We start from the raw sequence: 14,703 nt of genomic DNA, 5'->3' as shown, positions 1-14,703 counted from the left end.
ATATTGATAGATTTTTCTAAGTGCACAAAATATTAGAAATACCTTTAGTACAATGCCTTAGGCCTACTATTCACTCTTAGCAGCTTCGAAACAAAAGTAAGGTGCTAACTTCGACATCAGCTAATAGCTCTAAAAACAAAAAGATGCTAACTTCGAAAGCTTCGTAAACTTTAGTAAAATGATTGTAGTGGCGCTCAGCCGGGGTCCTGTGAGTATTTTTACCTAAATAAGTGTAGAAAATACCTTCTTCTGTACTTACCACTATACACTGAGGTTTAATTCAACCTGTTAGTGATGTATTCCTCTGGGAAACGTCCTTTTCCCCAGCAGACATTTTGACATGTAGTAGGAAAAGCACAGGTGTTACCAATAACATTAACAACGTCTCTGTCCTATTAAAATGGCCCAGTAAGCTGTGACAGCGTAACACTGAGCCAGCATGCATAATACCACAAATTAAGCCATCCTCTGTTTTCTCATTTACACTTGTGTTTTTCTTACTGTGACATGTCAAAATGTCTTCTGTAAATGAATAAAAAGATCTGCGGTTTGTGGCTGTGACCTGAGCGGCATCTAGACAAGCTATTGTGATAAAATTAGCTCTCAGTGTGCGTACCTACAGTATATGATCTGTCCCATGTATTTAAAAGGATGACAGAGTCATTTGATGACATGGGTTTATCATGTAATGTGTCTATATGGCCCAGCCAATGAGAGATAGTATGTGTATGTGTGCACGACTAAAATGTCTGGCAGTGTTTAAGCTGGATGTGCCTTTGTTTTCCTTGACCTTCATCTTCTTTTTAACCACCTCTCTGATGCCCTCCTCGCCTCTCCTCCTCCTCCTCCTCCTCCTCCTTCTCCTTCTCCTCCTCCCTTTGCAGTTGGGTAATCATCTTTCATCAAGGGAAGGGAGGTCAGGTTTGCTGACTTGGAGTAAAGGATGAGGAAGGGGTGGGAGGGAGAGGGGTTTTCCTTGGTTGCAGCTGAGGAAGAGCTGCAGTAGTTTGCAGCCGGAATACTCATGAGCAGCTGAGGCTGCAACACTTTGTCCTCTCCCTCCCTCCCTCCATGTGTGTGTGTATGTGTGAGAGAGGGAGAGAGGGAGTGAGAAGTAACCCGGCCCCAGCAGCTGTCAGAAGAGAGTCCTGGGGATCAGTGCTCCTCTGCAAACTGAAACCACGTAGGCCTAATCCGGGCGTTATGGGGGCCGGTTAAACCCAGTTGAACGTTCAGCTGCAGCCGGGGTCACTGCTGGTCACTGTGCTGACAAATGCCCACGGCGGTTGGGGTGTCTAAAGGGTTCAAATAGGTGCATGATATCTGTTGTCAGCAAGTTGGTGCATTGCGAATCCTGACCAGACACACACACACACACACACACACACACACACACACACACACACACACACACACACACACCTCTTCTCCCTCTGTCGGACAGGATGCAGCTCTCTATATTGCCATAAAACCTGCATTGCAACAATAAGGCTCGATTTTTGTCTATTTATACAGTATATCATTATAAAGTAAGGGAGTTAACAATGGAAAACAACGCATACCATATTGTTGGTGGAGGAGTGGAAACCCCGAAAGAGTGCCAACAGCACAGCAATTAACGTTTAGACAAGTGCAGGTGTCAACAGCTCAGCGGTCAAGCTGGACATGCGTAACTATCGTAATACAGGAAATTGTGAGATATTGCCTTCAAATTAGAAGCACAAAATATGCTTTTTAAATAAATTGGTAAAATTGATGTTAGTTTAACTGTGAAAATGTTTGATAATAATAAAATAATAATAATAAACATAGTGGGTTTGGAGAGGAGAAATTGTTCAGTTTGGAGGTTAACCCTTCGCAAGTGATTATGTTAATAAATGATCATAACCGGATTATCTTTCAAACGCAATTAAACTACTACACCATTAATTCACTGGAGCAGGGGTCTTCAAATATTTTTAGGCCAGGATCCCTAAACTGAAAGAGAGACCCACACCGAGTAGGGGCCTTCTACTACGTATACTGTATACAATTGAGTTAGAGATAAAAAAGAATGAATGGATATTATATTATTTATACATAATGTTTTCATGTTAAATGTATAAGGAAGGAACAGTGAGCTTAACTAAATGGCTTATTTTGTTGCTTAGTAAGCTTATCTTCAATGTGTAAATAACAACAAATTTTTTTTACAAATAGGCCAATTGAACTTTGCTGTTTATTCATTTTTTTACATAATTTGGTGGCCTGCCTGCATTTACTTTGAGGACCCCCTTTCAGGTTCCTTGCTTAGACTACTGTTTGTGCTGTTTAAGTAATGTTTTTATCATGCCTACAAAATGTAGCCTATAAAAAGCTCGTAGAACTGTGTATAATGATGATATTGATTTGACATTATTAGTCCAAGTAATGTTAGTAATAGTGGTTGTGGTATACTTCATTGTTATTAATGGAACAGCATAGTAACCAATTGTCTTTATACGCCTGCGTAAAATACACAGGCTTTTATTATGAAAGCGCCGACGAGAAGTGTAGTTATCTGTCTCGTGACTTGACAGCCGCTGTCCAGACGGCCAGTGAGAGAAAGAGAGAGAGAGAGAGAGAGAGCGAGAGAGACGAGGAGGGAGACACTGAGGCAGCAGGGACACGGTAACCTGCAAGAGGACTCAGATGGTCCTGCAGCAGAGGAGCACAGACTACCGGGACACCCCACACCTCTTAACGTCACATTCAGTTCGGCGTATTCCACTTTTTTCAGATAACGTTAACGTTACTCCTCCGTTTGTATTCTATTTGTTTCTCGCAGCCCAGTGTCGGTCGGACTTGGGCCGGTAAAGCAGCGCCATGGCTCGGGAGAACGGAGACACCGGCAGAGGAGAGACGTGGAAAAAACAAGTCGACGACATCAAGAAGATTTTTGATTTCAAAGAAGTCCTCGGCACGTGAGTTGACTAACTTCCCGCCAGATATCCCTATGATGTTCCAGTCATATTCACACTGGTATTCAGCTACATGTGGGGCTCCGTAGTGAGTTGACAGTGACCTTTAAGGCACTTAACGTTAAGCATTGTTACAGTTTTCCAATGATACCCCACAATGTGCCAGTAACGTTACTGACATTAACGACACACGTTTGGGCTGGCATCACTGTAATAACGGCTATATTTGTGTCTAGTAATGCATAATGTTTCTGCATTCATTCATGAATGGGTCTGTTGTGCTGAGTGAAATTGCAGTTCTCCATAGCAATAGGGACTTCATACCAACGTTACTCATATTCAGTTAGCTATCAATTTCAACCAATTATCCAACTTTGAGCTATTTCATCTATTTATCCATTCCATTAACTTAACTATTTTAATTCGTTATCCCTTATACCTAACATGTCAACTAACTACTTCAACCATGTACCTAGTCAATAGTTTTAACTAACGTTATTTCAACATTTATCAATTGTAGCCGTGTATTTTTACAGTTTACCCAAAATTTGACCATTACCTTCTGCTAGCTAACTATTGGCGTGCGATAGGCCTATTCATTTTTTGTTGTTGTTGCCAACATGTCAACCATTTATAACTCATATTCAAAGATTCTCACTAGATCAATAGCTTATGTGAGTAATACATTTACTAAAAAACTAATTTCCTATCATATTTATTTAAAATGACTTCTATTTGCCTACAAACGCCACTGTTTATGCTGGGTGCTAATATGTCCAATAATTCAAAGTAACTTGATGACAGGTTCACAGACACCCTCATAGCATTTACTTTGATCTCGTATGCCATGCCTAGAGCCCGACCGATAAAGGATTTTTAAGGCCCATACAAATATTTGGTTATTTAAAAATCCAATATTCTGATATATTGGCCGGCCATCAGCGGATTTTAAAATTTTTAATTCCAGAAACGCGTAACAAAACATAAACAGATTCCCCTAACATTAGTTATTTGTGGTAATTTATGAATTATTCAGGAGTTATTTATTTGATTAGGACACTGCGCATTAATTGACATTTCTGTAAATGCGCCAGTGTTAGCCAGTCGGCTAATTTAAAACTGTAGTCCTAGTTACCAAGCATTTAGATCTCACTAAAATAATGATAATTTTTTTATTGTCACAACAGAAGAGAGGAAAACCAAAATATATTAAAGTTCTGATAAATAAAATTTATAAAAATACAAACTTAAAGTCTTTGAACAAAAACACACTAACAAAAAAATAATTAAAGTGTTGCCAACAGGGACGTTGTAGAGTGTCCTCTGGTGGAAAAACTCATAACACTCATAACATGGTTGACCGTCCGTTTTTATTACATTTTTTGGATACTGATTACCGAGTTTGGGAAATGCCTGATATCAGCCCATAATAGCGGCCTACCAACATATCAGGCTGTAGCCATGACTAATATCTGATATCTTATTGTAGCCTGTTCTATACTGTATGTGGTGTTGATATAGAGACTTGTACAATGACTTGAATGACCAAGGTGCTTAAAAGTGAGCTGGTAGTCTAAAGTGAACTGGTAGTGATACGGTGGTTTATCTTTTTGACACATTCTGTAATATTCCTGGAGGGGATTTTCTTGTTGATGACAGCAAGTGAAGGCTTTAACCAACCAACCGCAGGAATATCATTCTCTCAGAAGCAGTATCAGTCTTACTCTCACCTTTTTATTTCTCTCTCATCTGGGTCATAAAGGAGATTTTACTCTCCAGCGCCACTTCTTCCCTTCCACTTCTTCTTCCTTCTTCCATCTTTTCTCCTCTGTCGTCCTAATCCCTCTCCTTCACGTTCAAACAGGAACAGAATACAGGTTGACGCCGCCCTGAAATCTCTGACAGCTAGTCCCTGTCAGTGTCGGTCTGCCCGCTCTGTTTTTCCTGCTGTGAGGAATGAGCTGCGCCTGTTTTGACTGCAGCCTGGAGGGGGGACACACAGTGGAGGGGGGTGGATTAACTGCACAGGGATTAAGGGAAACTTCCCCTAAATAGAAGGAAGTTCAATCATGTTGTGTAATGACTGAATGAGGATGGACGGGCTACTTGGCTGGAGTTTTTGACTCCAAAATTACCTGAAATTTGGACCGGATGTGAAAATCACACACACACACACACACACTCTTATGGATGCAGACTAGTTCAGGACTCGATGATCCGAACCATGTTGTTAGCCAAACATTAACTGGAGCTGCTGACGTCTGTTTGAACCTGATGCATCAGCAAAAAAGAGTAAGGGTGTGTGTGTGTGTGTGTGTGTGTCTGTGTGTGTGTGTGTGTTTGTGTGAGAGTGTGGGATGGGGGGGAGAGTTAGTAGCTATGACTCAGTTGGAAACAGATGTTTTATCAGCAAACAGAGTAGGGATGAAAGCAGCCGCCTGTAACCAATCAAAAATGAGTTGTTGTCCAAAATGTGCCATGTGATTAGAAGAGCAGCCAAAGGGAGATTGTCAGCAATGGCAGTGAAATGAACAGAAATACAGATTGGAATGGTTGCATTTACTAGCAGCAGCGTTATGTTTAGGTGCAGCAGCACATGTCCAAAAACAGAATCTTAATCTTAGAATAGAATCGACTTTATTGTCATTGCACAAGTCCACGTGTTAATGCCGTGATTAATATTTTATGCGTCAGCGTTTTCTGAGCTGCATCTGTACTGACAGGATGTGATGTCACAGTTCTGACACTGACCCATCACATTTTGTCTGCTCCCACTGAATCACCTTTGCATGCACTTGTGGCTAGTATGTGCGTTTGTGTTCTTGTGTGTGTGTGTGTGTGCACTTGTACACCTCCTCTGTTCTGGGGGTCTTGACATCCTTCCTCAGTTTGTGACGTAGCATTTTCTCCTCCACCTAATGCTGGATTAATCTTGCCAGGTAGCAGGCATGTGCAAAGGTTTGCATCGGTGTCATATTACCGTCCCCTGGTGTGTATGCTCTGTGGGTGTCCCTGTCGCTCACTATTCAATAATTCAACAATCAACACCGCCATAGTGTGTTCTTTGTGTGTGCACATGTGGGTCTCAGGTAGGCCACAGCTCTCAGCGGGAAGGATCACAGGAAGAACATGTCCAAAAGTAAAAAGTAAAATGTCAGAACATGGTGAGAAAATGTCGATCGGGGTTCTTCGAAGCCCATGATGTTGTCATCAAATGTCTTGTTCACTGTCACAGAGAAGTGAAGAAAACCAGCAAGTATTTACATTTGAAATGCATGAATCTGAGAAATTTTACTTTGACTTTTTCATGAAAATTGGCAAATTACTTAATAGTTGACAACCAACCCATCCATTGATGAGTGACGTTTTGCAATCAGGGTTTGGATTAGCCTCATGTTTTTCGACGAGAGGTCAGAGTGGACACAGAGAAAGGTCTTTCCAAGTAGTCCAACAGAAAGACAGAGTGTGTGAGGCAGACAGAGACATAAAGGGAAGTGGTGGCCGCAGTGTGGTGGAGCACGGTGGGAACATCACTGTGCCATCTAGGGCACGCCGCCCTTAATTGATGCTCTACTTCCCTGCTGCTGGCACTGTCCTCTCCACTGTTTCTGGGACTGCAGAGCCCTTCCCACCCCCTCTCCAGCCCCCCCCCCCTCCTCTCTTTTTGTGTCCTTGTGTTAAACTCCAACACAGTCTATTGAGGACAGGGTGCAGATTTTAAAGTTCTTATTCGTGTTTATCCCGGTTATAAATAATGTCTTATAAATAGAACAAAAGATGATTGTTTGCTATGTGACAAAACCAACTTCATCAGTGGACTGCAAGCCCACGTTTTAACAGCGTGTGTGTGAGTGTGTGCGCCTAGATGTGAGATGAACGCGCCTGTGTGTGTGTGTGTGTGTGTGTGTGTGTGTGTGTGTTTGTGCGTGCGTGTGCGTGCGTGCGTGCGTGCATATGCCTAGAGATGAATGGGTACCGTGAGATGAACGTGTGTGCATGTATGCGTGTGCCTAGATGTGTACTTTTAGATGGACGTGTGTGTGTGTGCGTGCGTGTGTGTGTGTGTGTGTTCTTAAATGTGTACTGTTAGATGAATGTTTGTGCTTGAATGCGTGTATTTGTGTGTGTATGTGTGTGCATGCGTGTGCCTAGATGTGTACTGTTAGATGAACGTGCATGTGTGTTTGGGTTATTAAGTGTGCGCATTACTTGTACACTGTCACAAACACAATAAAGTTGGATACTCACAGTATGTCGACAGGCTTGTCCTCTGTTCATCAATCCATCTGTTCTATGTTCTTCTTTTCTTCTGCCAGTTGTCCTCCTCTCGAGTCCCTCTCTCAGGCTGCGATTGGTTGTTGTTGTTGTTGTTGTTGTTCCTTGTTGTCGGCTGCTGATTTTGTAGGTGTAATGAAGCAGTTGTTGCCTGATGGCATTGGTAATGTTATGAGTCATTATGTTGGCGGGGATTGCTGATGCGACTGAAATTGTTTTCATCGTGATGATTCACTGATAATAATGTTGTTGGCATTGTTGATACTGCCGACGTACATCAACAATCATATTGTTGTTTATGTTCTGTTGCTGACAGTAACAAAATGCCAACTAGGGCTGCACAATTAATTGCAATGTTATCAAAATCAAAATATGTGCTAGTGCAATATCCAAATTGCAGGAGGCGCAATATTTGTTAGAGGCAAAACATGTGTCAGACCAAGATAAAGTAGTGCGCTGCTGCAGAGACATCCGGGCTACAAATCATATCCTACAGACTCAAGACAAAATCTGTGTTTGGTACACATCCTCCTTTTTTTATATTCTTCAATGAAAATGAGAAAATTGATACAAAAATGATCATTCCCTCCAATATTGTGAATCAAATCGCAAATGCAATTTCAGTCAAAATATTCAGAGGTAGATATATTCCTCATAACGTGCAGCCCTAATGCCAACAAGGTGTTGATGATGACGTGGTTGGTGGCAGTACTGTAGTACTGTAGTACTGTAGTGCTGTAGTACTGTAGTACTGTAGTCTGGACTCCAGGCGTTTTCTTATTGGCTTGGACTAGTCTTGGACTTGTTGGTATTTGTTCTCAAACTTGTCTCAGACTTGGCCATTGGTCTCGCCAACTATTTCAGAACGAGCAGTGACATGGGTCCCATGGTATATGCCTGAGCCTGGCTGCGCTGTGTGTCTCCGCACTGCGCGCACACACTGAGTCATTTTCATTTTGGACGCAATGTCGACTAACACTTTGTACTGTGGATTCTTTAGAACGTACACCCGTACACAATAAGTACGAGGATTTATTTTCTGACTCTCATTTGGACTTGACTAGTCTTGCTCTTTGACTTGTCTTGGACTCAACAAAGATGGTCTTGCCTAGAAATGATATCACGATTCTCTGCCTCGAAGTGTATTGTTCATCGCACACATTAACCATGTCAAAACAAAACAAATTGGCGGTACCAGACACCGATTTATTTTAGCACCTGTAGCACACCCATAGAGGCCTCAATGAAGAGAAGGGAGAGCATTGCAGCTCTTTAAAACCTTTTCTATACAGGCGTATACATGTTTAAAACTCAGAGAGGAAACTAGTAAAGTTTGTGATGGAGTCGGCTCGTAAAATTAAATGAGATTATTAAAAGAGTCCTTAAAAAAAAATCAAAGTTAATTCAAAATTAAATGGTGAATAGGGTGATTCAAGATCGCGATTTTATAACGATTAATGGTGCTGGCCTACTGATGTTGCTGTTCACTTTGTTATGGTTGCTGTCCATGAACATCTACATATAAATTGCAGGACCATCTGTCTGTGTGTGTGCGTGTGTGTGTGTGTGTGTGTGTGTGTGTGTGTTATGCACATATCTTTGAACTGTTAGTCAGATGGATTTCAAACTTGACAGGTGTCTTGCTACAGGCACAACAATGTTTGGATTAGTGTAAATATATTGTTAAAAGAAGCACACATTGGCTTTTGCCACACCAGCCACTGGCCACTCCCCCTCTCCCCGTGAGGACCAGAGACAGAGAGCAGCTAAAATGTGACATACACCTCAGACCCACAACACTCTTTTCCTGCTATTGTGTTAAATTGCTGTGAACTGGCAGAACATAACGTAATCTCTGAGATTATTGCTTCACAGCGCTGTGCAACACGAGAAAATCTCAGGGTTGAACCGGGCAGACACATCCATTTTAATAAGACTCACCCTGGTTCAGGTTAATCAAGTCTACTGCTAACTTACAACACTAATAACATTACAGTCGCCAAAACACCCCCGCCAATCAAATCCCCTACTTTACCGTTGACCGTCAAGCCACTAAAAATGAACACGTCCTCCGCTGAAGTGTTAAATGCATTAACGGTCACACGACACAACGTCTCTCTCTCTCTTTCTCTGTCTCTCCCTCTGTGCGTACACACATAGTCTGGTTCTGGCAGTTGATGAACGCAGATATAGGTGCTGATTAGCTCTCATTACGGGGCAGTTGGGTAGCGCACTGCCATGAGTCTATGAGGCTGTGTCTGATTACTACAATGTAGTAGAGTGTCTTTCTCTGATGTAGAAGTAGCCTACACTGTAAGTTAGTAGTAGGGTGTACAGTGGAGTTGCATATGAAGTACTTTGGGGTCCTTCTGTAAGTAGTTTTGGGATACAATTTGGTTTTGAAGAATTCTACAAGCAGCACCACAGGCCAAGCAATTGGCCCATTCCAAACACACACATTTTCAACGGGCACTGCACTAGTATTGATAATGCTATTAACGTTTTTGAAGTTTTAATAACCATGTTATTTTAATGTTTATGCCACTGATATTGTTGATGCCGTTTGTGATGCTGATATTTAAGGACAATTGAAGTTGATTATAATTGGACTTTAATAGATGTGGGGAACCCATACAAACCTATGGCGGACCCAATGAAAATTTGGGCCTTACTTTTATCACTTTCAGTTTTCGCGACCAGTTTATTGATTGTGATAACATCCCATTCACCAAAAGAAGAGACGAACACTGCGACATGGCTACAACAAAGTCTGATATGGAAAGAGGAGTGATCAATCAGTAGATCAGAAATATTTTAGCAAGATTATTCCTATTAACCACTTTATTCAGAGGTAAAACTAGAAGTGAAAACCCCCACAGTCAAATCTTTCCTTAAGAAACCTTGGTGTAAAAACCAATTAAAATCTACAAAAATTAGACTAAATTGTACAAAGCTTAATAGTACTACTGTTGTAATTGTTGCTTTGTTGAGGACTCTGTTGCTGATGCTATTCATCTTTGATGTTGAATCTTTAGTCGGTCTTCTAGTTATAGACGTGCGGGGGATTTCAACACAAACCAATACTGAATATGCTGATCTTAACTCATCGCTACTAAATCTGAGCTACAGTCATGTCACACACCCCACCCACACATTTAAAAGCAGCCTTTTGGTACATGCTGTAAATAATACACTTGCCTTTGCCAGCTGTCAGGACTTTCCTCATCACAAAATGCATTTAATGTGAAAGTCTGTGTGTGTGTGTGTGTGTGTGTGGGGAGTATTACTCTGCACAGATTGACACGTGTATCCAGACCTCTGAGTATTAATGATCACAAACTTTAGTCCATTATCGGATCAGCGCTCTATTTTAAGCTTCTCTGCAACCACATCGAGCTTATAATGGCCCCGAGCCGAAAGCCTGATGTCTCCCCTTCTGCTCTCGCTGTGTTCTCGCCGGTGTGTTGCTGTTCATGTATGTAACCACAGTCTCCATCTTCAAAAAGACGTATAGAGACTGTTCGTCTAAGAAAACTTGTATATTTTCAATTGCAAAGAAATTGCGACGTTTAAAAAAACAAATTCACTTTCACAATTTAACATGTTCCCTGTTGCTGAACCATTGGTTGCCCGGCTTCAACAACATTGCTAGCGCCTTTTTTACTCACATTTGTTTTTGAGCATTTTACGTTTTTTTTGTTAATGTAAACAATTCTTTGAAAAAACTATATGTATAGGGGCCAGTAAAAATTGAGTTCGGGTAAGTAGAACTATTTTTTTTCCACCTGCCTGCACGCTCGAGTGAAACAAACCTTAAAATTGAACTCTGGTAGCACATAAAAAGAGAATCCATGGCCATTACGCATCAACAACAATTTACAATTTTTGGGGGCAACTTGTCCTGGTATCCCACTGTGACTCCTTTTTTTGTCAGTTATGGAAGTAAGACCTATTAAATAAATGACACCTCTTTCAGGAAACACAGGTGTGCTGAGTGCACGTACTCCTACTGAAGCTATTTTCCATTCTTTACTTTATTCAATGTGCAAGAGCACGAGAGGTACATGCAGTACGCAGGGAGACAAAATTAACGCAGGTGCTTTCGGGCAGCTGAGGAAACGGGACCGCCGAGGGTAATGCTTCAGTTTTGTTTTTCCTGATTGAAGTATATGGTTTCAGGCCTGTTTCGCAACATAAAGGGTCCCGACAACAACATCTGCTGTTCGAGAGGGGAATCAGGGCCACAACCTGCTGGGGGACAAATGTTATTTGTTATGATGAAGTTAGCAGTTGGTCGGGTGACCGTATTTTTGGTGATCAAGGATGACAGGGGGCTGCTGGGGGGCAGCAGAGTTGCGGGGACGTGAGCACTGCTCTCTGCAGAGAGGAGCTACACCATGTATGCATAAGTGCTTGCTGCACCGTAGCTAAAAAGCCAAATAAATCAATTATTTAAACTTAACTTAAACTTATTTTCAAGTCTTAAGTATTTCTCACTCTAACATGACATTTTATTGGCAATATTAAAGGTCAGAGAGAAACACACCTAGGTATTAATTGTATGAGTTTACCACTCATGAGTAACAAAGGACACTTGTTACTCAAATGTTGATGATTTTCTAAAATTTTATTTAACCTTCATTTAACCAGGAAGGCCCTTGAAATTGAAATCTCTTTTCCGAGGGAGACCTGGCCAAGACGGTACACCAGTTACAATTTAAACAGAAATACAGCAAAACCCCACATAGAGGAAAGGAACAGGTCACATGTGGCAGTTGCATTTTTGAATTACATCGCATTTTAACATGGCCTTATGAGGATAAATCCTAACTTGTATTTTGGGATTCTACTAGAACATGCTTAAATACTTTAACATATTCTTTTTTTTTTTTAAACTGTCAGTCTGAATAGACCTGTAGTCATGTAGTTGGCCTTTGTCTGAAACTCTCCTCCCCAAAAAGCCCAGTCTGCTCTGATTGGTCAGTGTTTCTGGGTCTGTTGCGTCTGCGCTCTTTCATTGCAGCCGGCGATTGACTGTAACGCCACTGTAGCTGCATTTTCTACATAAATACTGTATATAGTTGTGATTAGGGTTGGGTATCGTTCACATTTTTACCAATACTGGTACCTGAAATTTGGTTCTGGCACCCAACATTACCTTTTTTGGGTACTTTCCCTCTGTAATGAAATAAATAATTTCAGACCTTTTTATCCTATTTGCTCCGAACACAACATTTATTTAGAACATTTTACACTCAACACAAAACAAAATCTCTTCCTCTCCCCTCCCAAAGCCGTCACTGCAAACTATTAAATCAACTGCAGATGAAAGTCACCAGGGCATTGGGAACACTGTTGTGCCTGTCTGTCTCAGAGGAAGTGTAACGGCTTTGGACTCGCCATTATAATATATAGCAACAAACTGTATCCACACTTGCAACCGCTTTACCGGCATTGCCGTGAGTCACTGTGACTTAAGCAAACTGCCGAGGCGACATAGCTTCGCTCCATCTGCATCTCTGCATGTGTGTGTGAGTCGGAGCCCCCGCTCTGTGTCAACACGCAGAGAGGGCACATGAGCTTGCGCTTATACGCTTATATTTGTTAGGTACCCAAATTTGGCGCTGTTTGATTTAAAGTGAAACTTTCCTTAGTAGTACACCCGTAATTTTGTCAGTACCCAATAAAGTACTAATTCGATACCCAAACCTAGTCCTGATGGCTCGTTCAAAGGCGCCCTTTCAGAATAGAGGCATAGTGTGCATTTCTCTGTGGATTGAGTATTTTGATACTTTCACTGTATTTATATAGCACCTACACCTGCTCTGTAATAAAAAAAAACATGCCCTGTTAACCACTATTGCTAGAAAACCACCACTGTGTACAGTATTTTAGTAAAATAAAGCAGTGGGAGACAAGAATGTTGAACCTGCCGGGTAAACCTGAAAGTTCCAGAGAAAGGATCCTCTCCTTTGAGCAGAGTATTGAAACGGCGACTGCTCTGCCTGTGGGGATATGAAATATGACTGTGAGTGTCGCTGAAACAGAGCAGAGCCTTTCTGGATAAATCAAGCTGAAATATCTGTCAGTACGTGTTGTCACCCTCAGGGGACTGCATTGTGTGCTGGAATTACAATGCTCGTAGTTTTACTTCAAGCTTCCATACATTTCCCGTAGGGCTGCACGATATGGGCTCAAAATCGAAATCACGATTCATTTTAGTATTCAAAGTTAAAGTAGGCCTATTACCAAAAATAAACTGTCAAAATGATCGTCATTGGAAAAATACGTCGATAACAGCTGCAGAATTCCGATTGCAATAAATTCCCGATTAATCGTCCAGCCATAATTTCCCGTGAATCTCTCAAACATAACCAGCACTCCTGCCGAGCACCCCAACGCCCGCAGTCAGCAAACCACAACAGTGATTAGCTTAAGTGTCACACTGTATAACACACGTGTGTTTCAGGTCAATGCTTAATTCATTCTCAGATTTCCCATAATTGATTTTGTCCCAGTTCGAAGCACTTACTTTAAAACATTTTGTCTACTTTATATCCGCGGAGAGAAAGGGAATACGTTTATATAAATATTTAACGTTAATATTAAAAACATTTTTTTTTCCAAATGGCTGTGATAGCAGCTGCCAACTGCCAGATTTTCAGCCTCTACCTAGACAGAAAGGCATGTCAGAAAGCAGCTTAGCATATTTTCCCTTGAGGGACTGCTGCTTCTGACTGTGGCAGCGCAAAATATAACACAATACCAGAGCAGAGGAGAAGGAAGAAGAAGAGATAACAGAGTGGAAATGAGGAATTGTAATGAAAAGCAATGAGGGGGGGGGATAGAAGCACATATAAGCTTAAGGGGGCTGGCCTCAGGGGAGTCCTGTTCTACCTCCATGAATATGATTGAAGTCATTTTCCAATTTGCCTTCCTTTCCTTCCATAATCTGTCGTCACCACAAACTCTGAAAGCTTTTGCTCTGAAAGAGCAGCACTCTTCTATTCTGTGCTTTTTTTCTGTGATTTCCCTCCAAATACAACCTGGAGGCTCATCATGTAAAATGAAGAGATGGAGCTGGCAGATGCTTACGATCTGCACACTATGGTTTCAGATCATGGTAATAATATTGAATTCATGATGTGTGGCTCACCTGAGAAACAACTGCCCAGTTGAGAGAGAATGTGGTGCGCTGTTCACCAATCATCAACCAGATTCTCTCTCTATCTCTCTCGCGCTCTCTCTGGAAGGCTTTGTCCCCTGCAGGAGCACGGACATCTGAGTTTTCCTTTCTTTCTGCTCGTGTCCCGTTGAGACTGCAGCGAGCGAGAGAACACGTTGCACAGATGCCATTGAATTTCAGAGCAAGACGAGAAAACTTTGCAAGAAGAGATTTGGCCCGGTCCAGAGATGTGGTGGTGAATAAAAATGTGGGGTACTTCTCACCTCTGGTGATCAACAATGCAATGCAATGTTCTAGCCATAT

General features: G+C 41.6%; 1 protein-coding gene across 2 annotated transcripts in view; it reads left to right on the top strand.

Moving 5' to 3' along the window:
* The first annotated feature begins 2,589 nt into the window (after positions 1-2,589).
* camk1da (calcium/calmodulin-dependent protein kinase 1Da) overlaps positions 2,590-14,703 on the top strand; it is a 57,704-nt gene continuing 45,590 nt past the window's right edge. Inside the window, exon 1 of one of the 2 annotated variants that reach the window (XM_034863379.1) lies at positions 2,590-2,942. In XM_034863379.1, coding sequence (XP_034719270.1) covers positions 2,845-2,942 — 98 coding nt within the window. In that variant the 5' untranslated portion in view covers positions 2,590-2,844. The remainder of the gene's footprint in view (positions 2,943-14,703) is intronic. The other variant, XM_034863382.1, reaches the window with a different exon arrangement.

The sequence above is a fragment of the Etheostoma cragini genome, chromosome 23 (assembly GCF_013103735.1).
Source record: "Etheostoma cragini isolate CJK2018 chromosome 23, CSU_Ecrag_1.0, whole genome shotgun sequence".
Classification (NCBI taxonomy): Eukaryota; Metazoa; Chordata; class Actinopteri; order Perciformes; family Percidae; genus Etheostoma; species Etheostoma cragini.
The sequence above is the reverse complement of the archived record's forward strand: the minus strand, read 5'-3'. Positions and strand labels throughout refer to the sequence as shown.